The following is a 15,799-nucleotide window of genomic DNA, read 5'->3' as shown; positions in this document are numbered from 1 at the left end:
GAGATATGATTATCAGTATCATAAAGGTTACAATTCTCCCCAAATTGATCTATAAATTCAATGCGATTCCAACCAATATCCCAATAAGTTTTTCGACAAGCTGATTCTAAAATTTATATAGAATAAAGGGCCAAGAATAGTCAATGCAATTCTGAAAACAAAGCAAAAGACTTAACTTACTAGTCCAAGATTTATTACTAAACCACAGTAATAACAACTATAACAACTCAAAAACAAAGACTAATGAAATCAAACAGGAAACTCAAAACCATCCTCTAATGGCTCCAGTGTAAAGCCAAAAAACCAGTAAATTTCAACCCCCAAACCCAGTTACCTTTCTGGACAAATTGCCTATTTGCTCTCTTCTATTCTCTCTCCATTCCAGCCCAGTAAGATCTCTGCCATCTCTCAAATAACCAATCACAATTCCTCCTCTGGACCACTGAAGCTTATTGCTCTCCTGCTTAGAATTCTCTTCCTCCCAGCTATCCATAGGGCTCTCTCCCTCACTTTCTACATGTTTTGTTTGAATGCCACCTCCCCAGCAAGACTTATCCTCACCATAGAATTTAAAGGTACAACTCACCAGGAGTCTCCTCCCCTCTTCCCCTACAGCACTCACCACTTACTAATATTATCTCTGGTACACCAAACACATGCTCAGAGGCACCATGAAGCTACAAACAGTCTTATGAACTCTAAGGCTCCCTCTACATTATATTCTCCCTATAGACATTGGCAAGGGAATGAGATGAAGGGGAAGACAGGGATGGAGGAAGAAGGAAGAGAAGAAAAGAGGAAAAGAAGAAGGATGGGAAGAAATGAGAGGGAGGAAGACAGGAGAAAAGAGAAGAAGAAAAGGGGGCAGAATGAAGAGGGAGAGGAAAGAGAAGAGACATTTCATAGGATAGGAGAAGGAGTTGTTTCTGGAGACTACATGGCAGTGTGTGTGTTTATTATGAAACTTCATCTCAGAGGTGTGACTGAGTTTTCTTTTTAAAAGTCACATTCAAGGGGCACCTGGGCGGCTCAGTGGTTGAGCATCTGCCTTTGGCTCAGGTTGGGATGCCCAGGGTCTTGGGATGGAGTCCCACATTGGGCTCCCCACAGGGAGCCTGCTTCTCCCTCTGCCTGTGTGTCTCTGCCTCTCTGTCTCTCATGAATAAACAAGTAAAATATTTTTAAAATAAATAAGTAAATAAATATCACATTCAAGACTATAATTACACTACTGGAAAAATGCTCTTATTACGGATTTCATAGGGATTTGCTCTATAGTGTTAGCATTTGCCACTTGTTTTCTTTTAAAAATCAACAGGTGAGAATTTTGAATAAAAGTAAAATAAATGCTACAGTTATTATTTTATGACTAACAAATAACTGGGTCTATATATCTGTGCAAGTTATTCATAAGAACGTCATTTTAAAGTGCCCTAAATAAGCACTACTGATGAGATAAAGAACACCACAGGAATTTATTAACTATTTTCAAAATATGAGATTAATTATTACTTCAAATATAGGACATGATTTATGGAAGCTAATTCAAGCTTAAAATCCTCTTAAAGGGATCCCTGGGTGGCTCATCAGTTTAGCACCTGCCTTTGGCCCAGGTGTGACCCTGGAGTCCGGGGATCGAATCCTGCATCAGGCTCCCTGCATGGAGCCTGCTTCTCCCTCTGCCCCCCACCCAGCCCCACTCCCGTCTCTCACGAATAAATAAAATCTTAAAAAAAAATCCTCTCAAACTTCCTCTTCCCCTCCCCCTTCTCTTCCCTCTTGTTCTTTCTCCCTCTCTTTCCCTGCCTCACCCCACTCCATGCCTCCCCATGCTTCTCATTTTATTCTTTCTCTTTGTCTTTCCTCCCTCCCCTCGTTCTCCCTCTGTTTTACTGTATTTTACCTGTGTTGTAAGTAGATCTCCAAATATTTTACCAGATGTCTGTAACTCTTTATTCTAAGCTTTAAGGACCTATTTCTTTCAGAATTAAACTAGGAAAGAAACCATCAGAATGTCTTCTTTCAAGGTTAACCCCTGGGTAAAGATGGCAATGTCAGTCTGTGAGCAGTCAAAGCAGCAGACTCCTACCTCCAGCTCACCTTGGAGGTTCCCTAGACATTATAGTTTTAGGGAACATATTTCTATTTCTCTAAACTAGGAATCATGAGAGCATATATATTTATCTTCTTTCTATCTATCTATCTATCTATCTATCTATCTATCTATCTATCTATCTATCAAAACTATGTTGGAGAAATCTCTTCTACTGTTTAAGTGCTGAATAGCTAAACATAACATACAAACATTCCCTCTTGGCAATCAGTGTATTAAGAAGAAAATGTTCAGTGTTAGTTCTAGTATACACTCACTTCATGAGCCACCCCTCTAGCCTTAACCAACCAGTCTACTTCAAGACTGGACACTTCTTATTGCATATGTCATGCTGCTTCTTAGGTTGATGTTTTTGTTCATGCTTTTCTTTTGACTACAATAAATTTCCCCTATCCTTCATCTGACTCCTACTCATCTTTTCCAAGAAATCACCCCTAAAGTCTCAGACAGGCTAAATGCCCCCATATGCCTCTCAGTCAAAGCACTTTCATATTCGTAAGTTTTACATCTAGTCCATCTGACTTTGTGAGGGTAGAAATCATATTTTATCTATCATTTTGGACCCCAGGACTTAGCATGGTATTTGGTATGGGCAGATGCCACCTTAGTGTTTCACTGAGTTTGTGATACTTTCTACTTTTCTTCTAAAACTTTTTGGCATTTTGCTAGGAGACTCAAGAAATATGCCTGGAATTCGGAATCATGAGATACAGAAGATAGGAGTGTAAAGCTGTGATACTCTAGCTGTGATATCTACCCATAGCCTTGAGAATTTCTGATGATCTTTCTAACCATTCTTGTGGAAGGAGTCTGCTCTGGGCATAGCACTAACAGCTGCAGAGTATAATATAGTGTGACCCTCTTTGGAACCCAAGATAGTTTATATTCTCTGGATTCGAAGATAGACTAGCACAAAATAAATAAGAACTAGACATAGAGGTCAATAGGATATTCTCTTCTATAAATGCCATTAAAGAATCTGTTCTTTTACTCTATTATCCATCTTAAGTAGTATGACCAAATCAATCCTCCTAAATCACATTTGTAATAAAAATCAATACTACTCAATCCCGTGTCATAGCCCCCCACTGCCCAGAGGAAAAATCTAAACCCCTCTGCCATGTATCCAGGCTTTCCTTATTCTGTTACAACCCACTTTTTCTTTTAAAGTAGTATTTAAAACCCTATTTCCAGGTACCTGGGTGGCCCAGCGGTTGGGGGCATCTGCCTTTGGCTCAGATCATGATCCCGGAGTCCTGGGATTGAGGACTATCTGCCTATGTCTCTGCCTCTCTCTCTGTCTCTCATGAATAAATAAAATCTTTTAAAAAACAAAACCCTATTTCCATGTACAAACTCTCAATGACAACAAGTCTGGAACAGCTAATGCTTTGTGCATATCCCACATACATTCTTGTAACTCCACATAATCTCCCACTCCCATCTTTTAAAGTCCGACATCATTTCTACTTTTTCTATAAAGCTTTCTCATACTAGCTCTTTCTATAGACCTCTTTCTTCCCTGCTACCCAGAGTACTTACGTCCTTTGGCACCCATGCTATCAGAAAAACTCATTTAATCGCAAACATTTACTAAGCACGTCTACCCATCTTGTGTAAGACACTCCACTAGATTTAGGGATATGGAAATAAACAAGACCAGAATCAGCCCCTAGGATATAAACAAGACCAGAAATATTATAGTGTCCTGAGCAAAGTACCTAAAAATTTTAGAAAGAACAAAAATACTAACATAAAACTACTGTACTGGCCCGCATAGCAAGATCCGAAAGATGTTAAAAGGTATAGCAAAATAAAGATGGAGAAGTTCTAGTAGGATACTACAGTTAAAATTTTATACTTTAATATTAAATCTAAAAAAGAAAAAACTCATCCTACAATTGTAATATTTTATATGGGTTTGTACCCTGTGTAATCTTAAAGAATTATCAGTTTATACAAGAATGACATGAACCCATAGGAATGAGGGGATGTCTAGGGGGAAAAAAGTATTCTTACTATTTATAAAATATCCCATCTTATTGTTAGAATTGGATAAAATGTTCTATGCTCAGAGACCCAGTAAGTAAAACTGAAACTACATTCCAATGAGAAAGCAATGTGGTTGTGGTCTATCTTTCCCATACCATCTCTTGCTAGATTAGTTTGTATGTTCAAGTCTTCCATCACCTTCAGAGGACCTGTCATAATTTGCTGTTACTTACTTTGATGGTCCCCTCCCATTGTAATGAAAGCTCCCTAAGCCCTCTGTACTCCATCCACCTAGTACAGTTTAAAATACACAACACAGTCACTGAATGAATGCAGTTTTAGGCCATAACCAAAGATTAAGTTACTTTTCTTCAGAAAGTTTCCATCTTGAAGAGAACCAGAACAGCTGATGAATATAGTGAATATTTTTAGAGTGGGAGGATGTTTAATTATTCACTGAAGGCAATAGTACATAATTTCCAGTGAGGGCATCTGGGTGGCTCAGAGGTTAGCGTCTGCCTTCGGCTCAAGTTGTGATCCCAGAATTCTGGGATCGAGTCCCACATCAGGCTCCCCAGAGGGAGTCTGCTTCTCCCTCTGCCTGTGTTTCTGTCTCTCTCTTTCTGTCTCTCATGAATAAATAAATGAAATCTTTAAAAAATAATAATAATTTCCAGTGATAGGGAAAAAGTCAACTTTTAAAACTGCTTAGTCAGGAAATACAGGGGATTAAGAGGGGTTGCACCTCTGTAGTTGGGAAAAGACCCACAAAAATGTGAAAAGGGAAGGACTAGTATTATAAATCATTTTATTCTGAGAATATTCTAAATCTTAAAAAAAAATCTTTTTTTACTTACAGAGTTTTTAGAATGCAAGTATTACACGTGATTTCAAAATGCATTATGAATATTAATAAACTCCTGTTCTTTTCATGGTATAAAAGTGTTTTGATAATAGATTCACAAAGCAGAACACATTTAGATAATCTTATCTAAATGCTTTCTGTGTTATGAACTTATCTTAAAATTTTCCAAGCTGTCATTAACTGAATCTCTTGCCAGAAGTAATTTGTTTCACTCTATAGATCCTCATTTGGGAATGTTTTGCTAATGTTACTTTATCATTTCCTTTCCTTAAAAACATACTGTTTACTTTGGTGGCTTTCACAAAGACTACGTTGAGATGTTTTGCTCACTAGCATAGTGGCATACTGACCTTTCTCATATCAGGCAAGCTTTAACTTTCCTCCTTTTTAAAAGAGGATGGTATTATAATATTCAAATAACAAGATAATTAAATTATTTCATAATACTCTGAGATGCTTTCACTATTTCATATATCTTCCCTTTAAATTATAAGTTAAACTTGATACAGAGGCAATGAAAACGTCCAGGCAAGTTTATGGCACATAATTTTTTTTTAAATGAGAGAGAGTACTTGTATTATAACTGTCAAATTACCATAATTTTATGAAATTACCCTTCTAAGAAAGAGTTACCAAGTAAATTATTACAATACAAAATTGCCTCAGTGAACAATTTTCCTTCATATATATACACATATATACACACATATACTAATAAGTATATTCTTATAAATATGCGCACACGCACACACACACACACAAATTAAATTAGCAAGCTCTATGATTTTTCCTTTCTACCCCTCCATCCTCAAAGCTAAGTTGTTCACTGGCAGTATATTTGGCACTGGTCCTGTGCATTAATTCTTGCTGATCACAAGGGTACCATTATGGCACTATAGTGGTAACAAACCAGCAGCACATCTTACATCAATGTAAAACAATGCCCTAGCGGCCTAAAGGACTTAGTGTTTCTCCCTGAGTACCTCCCTTGCTAGAAGCAAGTGACAGTGCAGAGGCTATGATTCCCTATATATCCTTGATCCAAAGGCTTTCTAGAAAGCTTGAGGGTTCCCATCCTGATGATACAAACTGTATAAGATAATTTTCAAGATGCCAAAATAGACATATGAGCTGCTCTAGTCAGTGATATGTGGTTGAAAATCAGAAGCCAACATAACACAAAATTTGAGAAGGCTTATTATGAAAGTCATCTTATTAAAAATCTCTCTTGAAAAAAAAAAAAATAAAAAAAAAAAATAATAAAAAAAAAAAAGAAAAAAAAAAAATCTCTCTTGAGGTTACTAAACTAGGCCAGATTATCCAGTTGCAGTCTCTGGACAGCCCTCTGAAAATTCAATGGGAATGTGCCTGGCAGAGAATACAGATTAAACTGACATTTCTATTAGGTACTCACAGCCACCAAAGTACTTTTATTGCTCATTTTAAAACATGCATGGATTCTCTTTTTTTAAATATATATATATATATATATATATATATATATATATATATATAGCCTTTATCCATTTTTTGGTTGCTTTAAAAGATAGTAACAAAGTTTACGTGGGGGGGGGGGTGGAGTAGAGCAATGAGGGAGGTAATGGAGAGCCACATAAATTTTTCTACCATTTTTTCACTAAATACTGTGAAGGCACTATATATAGTGCTAAGTACAATAAAAGATCAACTGATATGAACACAGCTAAGGCTTTCTTTTTTTTTTTAAGATTTTATTTTAAGAAATCTCTACACCCAACATGGGGCTCCACCTCACAACTCTGAGGTCAAGAGTCGCATGCTCTGCCAACTGAGCCCACGAGGTGCCCTGCTAAGGCTGTCTATATTATTTTGCTTCTCTGCCTGAGGGCATACCCTAGCCTTTCTCTATTACTCCTTATTGCTAAAATGAAATCTTCCCAAACTACAAAATACACTTGTATAGAACGTCTTAAAACCATGAGTGCTTACTTCTATTTCTATGCAAACACCTACCACTGTGACAGATTCTGCTACCTGAGGAGGAGTCTAAGTGGTAGTCATGTAGAGTGACTGCCAGCTCCAACGAAATGCAGGGACAGACCCCTGACATCAACCAGATTCCCACACCCAGCTTACAGTAAGAGAAATGACCCGCCAAAAAGAAGTTCAAAGCACAGGAGAATTCTAGTATGTTGCCATTCATCAGGTGAACAACAGCTAGTAGAGCTTCACCTACATGGTCAAAGGTCGCCCCCCACCCCAATTCTGTTAGCAAATACCAGTGCTAGGTATGTAGTCTCTTTGCTTCCATAGAGTATTATTTCTCCATATTCCACTAATGTACTTTACTTTCCATTGTGTCTGAGTATCAACCCTTAAGAGTTTTTCCAGTCTCATTATATTGATTATATGTAAAATACCTTAAATACTTCTAAAACATGATGAGGCAGGGAAAAAAAAACCCATACTGAGATTCTCCTTTTCTCTCATACTCAAAGTCTACTTAAGGAACCAACAGTGCTATGTTACAGTATGTATTTAATGAGAGCTGATATATAAATTAAATGCACAACAACATAAAATTATCCTGTGTCCCTACTCACAGTAATGGTACCAGTTATATTTTTAAAAGACAATGCCTACAATAAACAAGACAGGGCCGGAGGGGGGTGGTCCAGGTCCACCTTTTTATATAACACTATTTCAGATCTAGCATCTGATACTCAGCTCCATGTGGCTTGGCAAGTTCTTTAAAGCTTTCTAACATTTGGCATTAGCCTACCAGAGAGCAGGGCCTTTTATATTCAGCCCTGTTGCAAAATGTCTCACTCACCAGTACTCAAAGGAGGTCACAGTTTTCCCAGCAAAGAGAAAATAAAATTGGAGCTGACACTTATTTGGTAGAATGCTGTTATCAGCAAGTATTTCTCTTCCATACTCTTTCTTTCCATGCCACAGTCCTACTCCAAAAAGGTAGGTCTTTCTTTTCTTTAATCAAAACATAGTGCAGCTTCTAATCACCAGCACTGCTTGTGATCCCAACACCCTTACCCCTAACTAAGAAAAATAAATCTGACAGTTGAAACCAACAGAAAAATAAACCTAGGATGATTCCATACTTCTCTTATAATCTATTTTAAATCATGAAGTCAAATATAGCTACATGTTTTGGAATATGTTAAATTCTGAACAGAATTAACTTTGATTCTTAATTAAAAACAATTTCTCCTAATGAAGTAAAATTCATGTGAGAGGATATAAAATAAAGAGGAAATACTGGAACTCACAGAGGTATTAGGTGCTGTAAACCTGAAATATGGCATTTATTCAATTTAAGATGCCATAAGCATCTCCTTAAAGGAATGAGAAATACAGGAAATATCACCTGAAGATGGAGCACCTAAAAGTTGGTGCAGAACCAAAGATAGCCAATAAACACCCACTCTTCAAACTATTCTAATGTGCACAGTAGTTATGCAGGCATTAAATGACAATCACATACAATCAGCATCTGGTCACTGCCAAAATATATGACTGTTTAAAATTATGAATGTTCACCTTTTTTCTTAAGAGCACCAATTTGCAAATGATTTAGATATAAAGAAGATTTTGTCTGAGGATCTCCTTTTATTATCAAGAATCAGTAATAGCTGAGGCAACTTTCACAAGCTACCATGTTTTCAGTAGACCAATATGTGAAGCACATCTTTTAATGATATTTCTCCTAACAATAGGTAAAGAGACAAAAAAAAAGTGATGTATTTTTCTTAATTTTTGTTTATTTTAGTGATAAAAGCTACACACACACATATTCTCACTTCCCATCTGAAGTTTAGCAAATTTAACTGAGTCAAACTAACCTAATTCATATTTTCTCCTTTTAAAACTATTTTTTAAAAAGTAGAATTCATTAAACTTAACAACAAAATTCACTGAAAACAAATAATGAAGTTATAAAATACTATTTGAATCAAATTATCATCTGAATAAATATAAGTTTTTCTAATTAACAATCATACCTTCAACTATGATTAATATCTGAATTTGAAGCAACCATACATCTATGGTTGCTATCAGAGTTCACAGAGTTCTGAATTATATTCAGAGATTTCCATCTAAAATGATTTTTTTCTTTTCATAATGCTAACAAAAGTGGGTTAGTTACTGGTTAGTTACTAACCTGTTATGTTAGACACTGGATTTCTTTTAAAAGAAATGACTCAGGCTGGAGTCATTTACTCAAGATCAGGCTGGAGTCATTTACTCAAGATCAGGCTGGGGTCACTTACTCAAGAACAAAAGACTCCTTCAGATATACTACTTTTTCTCCAAATGACACTGACCAAATCTTACTTACTAATTTTAAACATATATCAGTACTGGAAACTACCCAAACTCCCATCAGTAGTACGATGGATAAATAAATCAAGGAATATTCACACAACAGAATCTAATACGGCAATCAGAATCAATGGCCTACAACTACACACAACACCCTCAATGACTACCACATCCATGTTGAATGAGAGAAGACAAGCCAAAGAATACATACTGTATGATTCTATTTACATAAAATATAAAAACAAACTAAACTAAGCTGTTAGAATAGTGCTTATGCTTGGGAATTAGAGAGGTCTTAGGGTGCTGGTAACGTTCTATGTCTTGACCTGAGTGCAGGTTATATAAACGTGCTCAATTTGGAAATACTTATTGAGCTATAAACACTGTAACAATTACTATATGTTATGCTTCAATAGAGTTATAGATACACAATCAAAAAAAAATAATGCAGAATGTTAACATTTTGGATTATACAGAATTTTAGGTTAAATCTGAGTTGCAAAAGCACAAGTATTTATCTTATAATCTGTGAGAAACAGAATAATGTTTTCCCAAAGATGCTCCTGTCCTGATCCCCAGAACTCTAGTTTATGCTGCATGGCAAGGGAGAATTGATTAACACCACTAATCAACTGACCCTAAAATAGATTATTTTGGATTAGCAAGGCCCCAATATACTTACAAAGCCTTTAAATGAGGAAGAGGGAGGCAGAAGGGTCAGCATCAGAGCCATACAGTGTGGAAAAGACTCAAATAACCACTGCTAGCTTTGAAAATAGAAAAGGACCACAAGCCAAGGGAAACTGGAAAAGGCAAAAAAAGAGATTCTCCCCTAAAGTGTCTAGAAAGGAGTTGGAGCCTGCCAACATCATGACTCTAGCCTGGTGAGGCCTATTTCAGACTTCTGATGTCCAGAACTGAAAAGATAATAAATATATAGAAGATAATAACCATCACCTTTGTGGTGATTTGTCTCAGCAGCAAAAGAAACTAATTCATTATCTTTATTTTTTTAGACTATTACATAATTTACACAAAATAAACATTTTAAGCCAACACATAGATTTTAAAGAAAACACATAGTAACACTTATGGTAGCCTGTTCCTAAATGCTAATATAAGGGGCCAACTTCCCCCTTATTCTTTTTGGTTTTTTTTAAGATTTTATTTATTTACTCATGAGAGACAGAGAGAGAGAGGCAGAGACACAGGCAGAGGGAGAAACAGGCTCCATGCAGGGAGCCCAAGGAGGGACTCAATCCCAGGTCTCCAGGATCATGCCCTGGGCAGAAGGTGGCGCTAAACCGCTGAGCTTCCCGGGGTACCCTTTAAAAAAAAAAAAAAAAGATTCCCCCTTTTCTTGGAGGTTATCATTACATTCTCCAATAATCAAAGCATATGTTCATTCTGTCTTATACCCATTTATTCAGTACATATTTTCCATTTCCATCAACAATCAGGTTAGTTCTCAAGTCATTCACTCACTGAACCAAGACAAAAAATTTTTTTAAGATTTTACCTATTTGAGAGAAAGAGAGAGAGAGAGAGAGAGAACAAAATGGAGGATAGGCAGAGGGAGAAGCAGACTCCCCACTGAGCAGGGAATGATATGGGGCTCGATCCCAGGACCCGGAGATCATGAACTGAGCCGATGGCAGACACTTAACCAACTGAGCCAACAAGGCGACTCCAAGACAATTATTTTAACAAAATCAATTTCTCAATTTCCCTGAAAAAAAAAAGTCTAATGCATTTTGAGTTTATCCCTTACCACCTAAATTTAGTTAACAAAACATCAGGAAGTGAATTTTTTAAAGGGGAAGAAAGAGATCATTCTGTCCTAATTCAGTAATACCTAAAAGCAAAAGAATGAGGAAAAAATCAATTTGGGGACATCTGTAAATAGCCATAAGACTTCTAACTTATCAGTTAGCCTCAAGAAAATCAGGCCATTCCAAAGTTAAGGAAGAGTCAAATGTATTCTGCAAAAAATGTACAGACTAGAATTTCTAAAATCAAATTTCTAAAGAAGCCTGTTGTAAATGATCAGCTGCACATACCTGTTAATAAGATATCTGAATAAATATTTATTGCAACTGTTATTTCAAGATAGTTCTACCTTTCTTTTTCAAAAGCTGCTTTAAGCAGCTAGCTATAAGATTACACCCATAGGAAAGTAGCAAGAAGGAGACAAAGAATATGATGTAGTATGACTTTTTATTATTATTAATCAGCTACTTAAATGAAAGAACATCCAGCTGATAGAAAATTTTTCAAAACATTTTCAACAGAGGTAAATGTGGATCTAGTTAGCCTAAAATTCAACCACAGCTTATATAAGTTCAGGACTTCCAAAGAACCACTAGTGGGGATTTAACCAGTAACAGGAGGCATCTAAATGTGACTGGCAAAGGAGGTAAGGCAATCATAAGATGCAAGAACAGAACTAGGTGATGAGTATTTAGAACATCAGTGTTTGGAGATGGGACAGTAACTAGAATCTCCATGGGAGGCTGCTATCCAAATCAGACAAACCCATCTCCCCTAAAAACTACACGTTTAGTGAGGAGCCACTGTTACTAAGGAGCATTTACCCTGTACATCAGATAAGCTGGGGCAGAAAATGTTAAAAATCACCAATTAAGATCAAGGAAACAAATGATCAACTCCGCTCCAGCTCTGTGTTAAGCCAGGAGCATTCAGTTTAATTCTGGATGCCACACTTAGAATAACCAAAGAACTTATAACCAGCCAACATGACAACAATTGAAGGAAGTAGAGATATTTAACCAAGAAATGAGACAACTTCGGGAAGAGATATAAATAATCATTCCTATACAAGCTATACGCAAGTACACCCTGCCATGAAATCTATTTTGCTCAGCGTGGTGTTTTATAATCATTGTTGAGGATATTATGTACTATCCTCAATTGTGGCAAATATCAATTTTATGCACTGATCAAAATGTGGTAACACAATGGTCAATATTACAAAATGTGGTGACACAATGTGTCAATACAACACAATGGCATACCAGAGAACTCAGGCATATTGACCAAGCACCACTGCAACTGGCACTACAAAAAAATACAATTCAATTCAGTATAGACTTTCTAACTGAGTTGTTTAAAGAAAATATGGGCTGATAAGAAGGGTAATAAATTTGGTATTTGTGAAGGTGTGGAGGCAGAAACTCCAAGCATGCCAAAAGAGGGAGACAGAATGACCTTTAAATGGTACCTTCACTCCTGAGATTATTCCAATGATTCCATATCTCAATTTCCAGATAAGCCATAACTATTTAAAAATATCCCACATGGACTGATTACTCAGAGGTAGATAGAATACTGAAAGGCAAAGCACATCAAATTATAAGGGGAAGGTATACTGAGACAGAGTAAAGAGAAGTACCTTGAAGACCCCATTCTGAAACTTGAAATGTATATTGCCGGTAAAGCCACAAATGCACGCATTCTTAAATCAGTCTTCCAAACCAAACTCTTCTGCTCTCCCTTTATTACAAGGATTACTGTTTGAAAGCAGAACTTATATGAAGACCTACTTATAAAAGCAGCAATATAAGAGTGGTGAATAAACAGAAATTTATTCTCCCTGGAAAGGAAACATGAGGCTGATAGCCTTCAAGAGCAGCATCCTGTCAGCCTGAAGTATCAGCCTGTGAGTTAGAATGAAAAAGAAAATCAATACTGTTTGAATAGAAATAGTTATAAAAAGAAGAAATTCTCCTCGGGTATGGTGCCATTACACTGTTTACCCTCAAGAACTGAAGTTTCAATTCAATTCTGCTGAGGATAAAGGGCTGCATTCATCCACCGTTAGCTGATGTTCATCTTGAACAATATACTCACACAACATAAACTTTTAAATTTCTTATTCACAAATACTTAACTTCTGTGCCTGAGGTCATCATTGGTAAGAATTCCTAGAAATATTCTTTCTCTGGTCTCCTTTGTCAGCTACTCTGCAAGAACTACCATCTTAAAACTCAATGGATAGGTCTATCCCTCTACCCATTTAATCATGATAGGCTGAATCCCCTCTGCATCAATTAAGCACACAATAGCGTGCAGTACATAAAAACCACAATAAGCAATGCAGAAAAAAAGGATTAAAGCCATGAAAAATGTATTAATTTATTCTCTACAATGCACTTGTAATTCTTTCACTTCCAGTCAAGATCACAGTACAGTTTAATAGTCTGGTTCAGGGACCAATTAATCCTTTTATATTTAAATCAATCACTGACTCCTCTCCGAATAATTTAGCTTCTACATGCTGCCTCCCATTTGATGTCTTCAGGGAAAGAGCACAGTTAACACTATGTGGCACATTAATCATGTTTGGTAATAGAAAAAGAAATGCAGTATCAGAGAAATCTCATATGGAAAGTAGAGCATGCTCTAAAATATGTTAGCATAACCATTATACGTGCCATCTTTTTCTTAATTAAAACAGGCAAGTTAAACCTGGAGCCCAGACTGCACCCTTCATCTAGCTCTCCATTGCATGTATGCACGGATATACTTATTTTATGTATAAAATATATATCCAGGAATACAACCATTCTATACAACCCCTTCCCCTCCATTGCTGTCAGATTCCTCTCTCCCATCCCAACTAACAGCAGGATGACTTGATGATGCCCCAACAGTGGGAGAAGGGGAAAAGTAACAGAATAGTGAATATTTTACTCAAACTGGCATGTGTTTGGCACCTTGCCACAAAACTGTGTCCTTTTCCTTGAATGCCTCTGAAGCCTAATAAATGGGGTTAATTCGATGCAATAGTCAGGTGTCATCTAAAGATTCTTACCGCTGCGTGTAGAGCAGATGTCCACGTTTTAAGAATATTTTCTCTAAATGAATAGATCAAGAAAGCACTGAGAGTTCAAATGACTGTGAGTGATGACACTGTACTAAATACTACTCCTTACTTTGACCAACAGCAAAAGAAGGTCTTCTTTTTCTTTCCTGGACCTTATTCACCCCAAGAGTAAGTCAACTCTGTATTCTAGTGGCCACACCATGGATTACAAATGCATGATTTAGCTTCAGAAATTTCAAAGCAAACATAAGCACTTTTCAAATGGTTACAAGTAAGTGCTTTTAAAAATCTTAACTGGTCAACTTTGTACGTAGATCCAGCACTGAAAAAAGTAGTCTGTCTTGGCATAACTTGAATGCACTGCTGACCCAGAAGCTCTGCCAATTCAAATGATTCCAAAGGGAAGAAAGCACACAGAGAATATTAACTCTGTGTTCACTTGACTCCAACCAGACATATCAAATGGTAAAAGGTTAGGATCAGCTCTGTCATACTAGTGAGAAGAAGAATGAAAAGAGAGGCCATGCTTATAGGCAGTAATCCAAACTCATAAACATGTACGGCATCTAAAGACAGAAATTCAAAAGGTTGACTACTTTCACTGTCACACCGAAAGAGTATTTCTGAGTGTGTGAACTATGACAACCTTTGAGAATCTGGTTGACAACCATGACCTACAAAAAATCATTAGGTATAAAAATATTGAGTGTTATTTCTCTGTTCCCCAGAACAATCGTACCAGAGAAACACTTGGAAAGAGTATAAGTCTTTGGTCTGTTTTTTTTAATCTCAGAATAGAACCACCACTTATGAAGATTAAACAAATGAACCAAGCTCGTCAAAAATCTTGTCCACAGAATAAGAAGTCACCAGCTAACAAGCTACCATTAGCAGGGTATGTTTGCTTTGTGTTGATTTCACAGTGATTATATAAGAGAAGTCTGTGTGGATTCATTCACTCTCTCCTATCTCATTTCGCCTTACTAAGCAAGAATTGAAAGTGTCACACAGAGACATAGAGCTGGTAAGAGACCCTACAGATTAACTACAAAACTATAACACACAGAAATCCCAGCATTTAATGCAGGGGGGGGGGGGGGGCGTTTCCTGTATGTGTTTGGGTAAAATGCACTCCGATATTTCAGGGTTGTACATCTCAGATGGTGAATCCCAAGAGGGAAAATGCTACATGCTCTTTCTGGATTCAGTTTAGGATAGTGTTCAAAACAAGATCATAAAAAGCCTGACACAGTCATTTTGAAACTGGTGTAATCTTTCCTTTCCTCCTCTTGTCTGCTTTTAATCTAGTTGTCCCAGTTCTGGGCTCAGGTAGCACTGATGCCCTCTGGCTGATAAAACAAATGAAAGCTTCACCACATCCCTGAAGGGCTCCACTCTCAGGCTCAGTGCTCATCTGAGCTGCTCTGGAAAATTCCTTCTGACCATCCTGCAGCAGACACTGTACTCAGCTTCTGAATGAGGATCTCAGGTTCTTCTTAAGAACTCCTAACCTGATAGGTTCTGTCTTCCTTTACTAGGCTGTGTGGGTTTGTGACTAATTGCTCTTTTATCTATGGACAGCAAGTACTAAAAACTATGGTGTGACCACAACATGCATCACAGCTTATTTGAAAAGGCTCATATAGAAATGTTCTTCTAGACA

General features: G+C 37.0%; 1 protein-coding gene across 3 annotated transcripts in view; it reads right to left on the bottom strand.

The window, feature by feature from the left end:
* MED13L (mediator complex subunit 13L) overlaps positions 1 to 15,799 on the bottom strand; it is a 302,281-nt gene that overhangs the window by 69,434 nt on the left and 217,048 nt on the right. Inside the window, exon 1 of one of the 3 annotated variants that reach the window (XM_041728662.1) lies at positions 12,703 to 12,821. The exons of the other annotated variants lie outside the window; for them this stretch is intronic. Coding sequence (XP_041584596.1) covers positions 12,703 to 12,764 — 62 coding nt within the window. The 5' untranslated portion in view covers positions 12,765 to 12,821. Of the gene's footprint in view, positions 1 to 12,702; positions 12,822 to 15,799 lie in introns of those variants that run through there. 3 annotated transcript variants of the gene reach the window in all.

Source organism: Vulpes lagopus, chromosome 14 (genome assembly GCF_018345385.1).
Source record: "Vulpes lagopus strain Blue_001 chromosome 14, ASM1834538v1, whole genome shotgun sequence".
Taxonomy (NCBI): domain Eukaryota; kingdom Metazoa; phylum Chordata; class Mammalia; order Carnivora; family Canidae; genus Vulpes; species Vulpes lagopus.
This window is presented reverse-complemented; position numbering and strand designations above follow the sequence as displayed.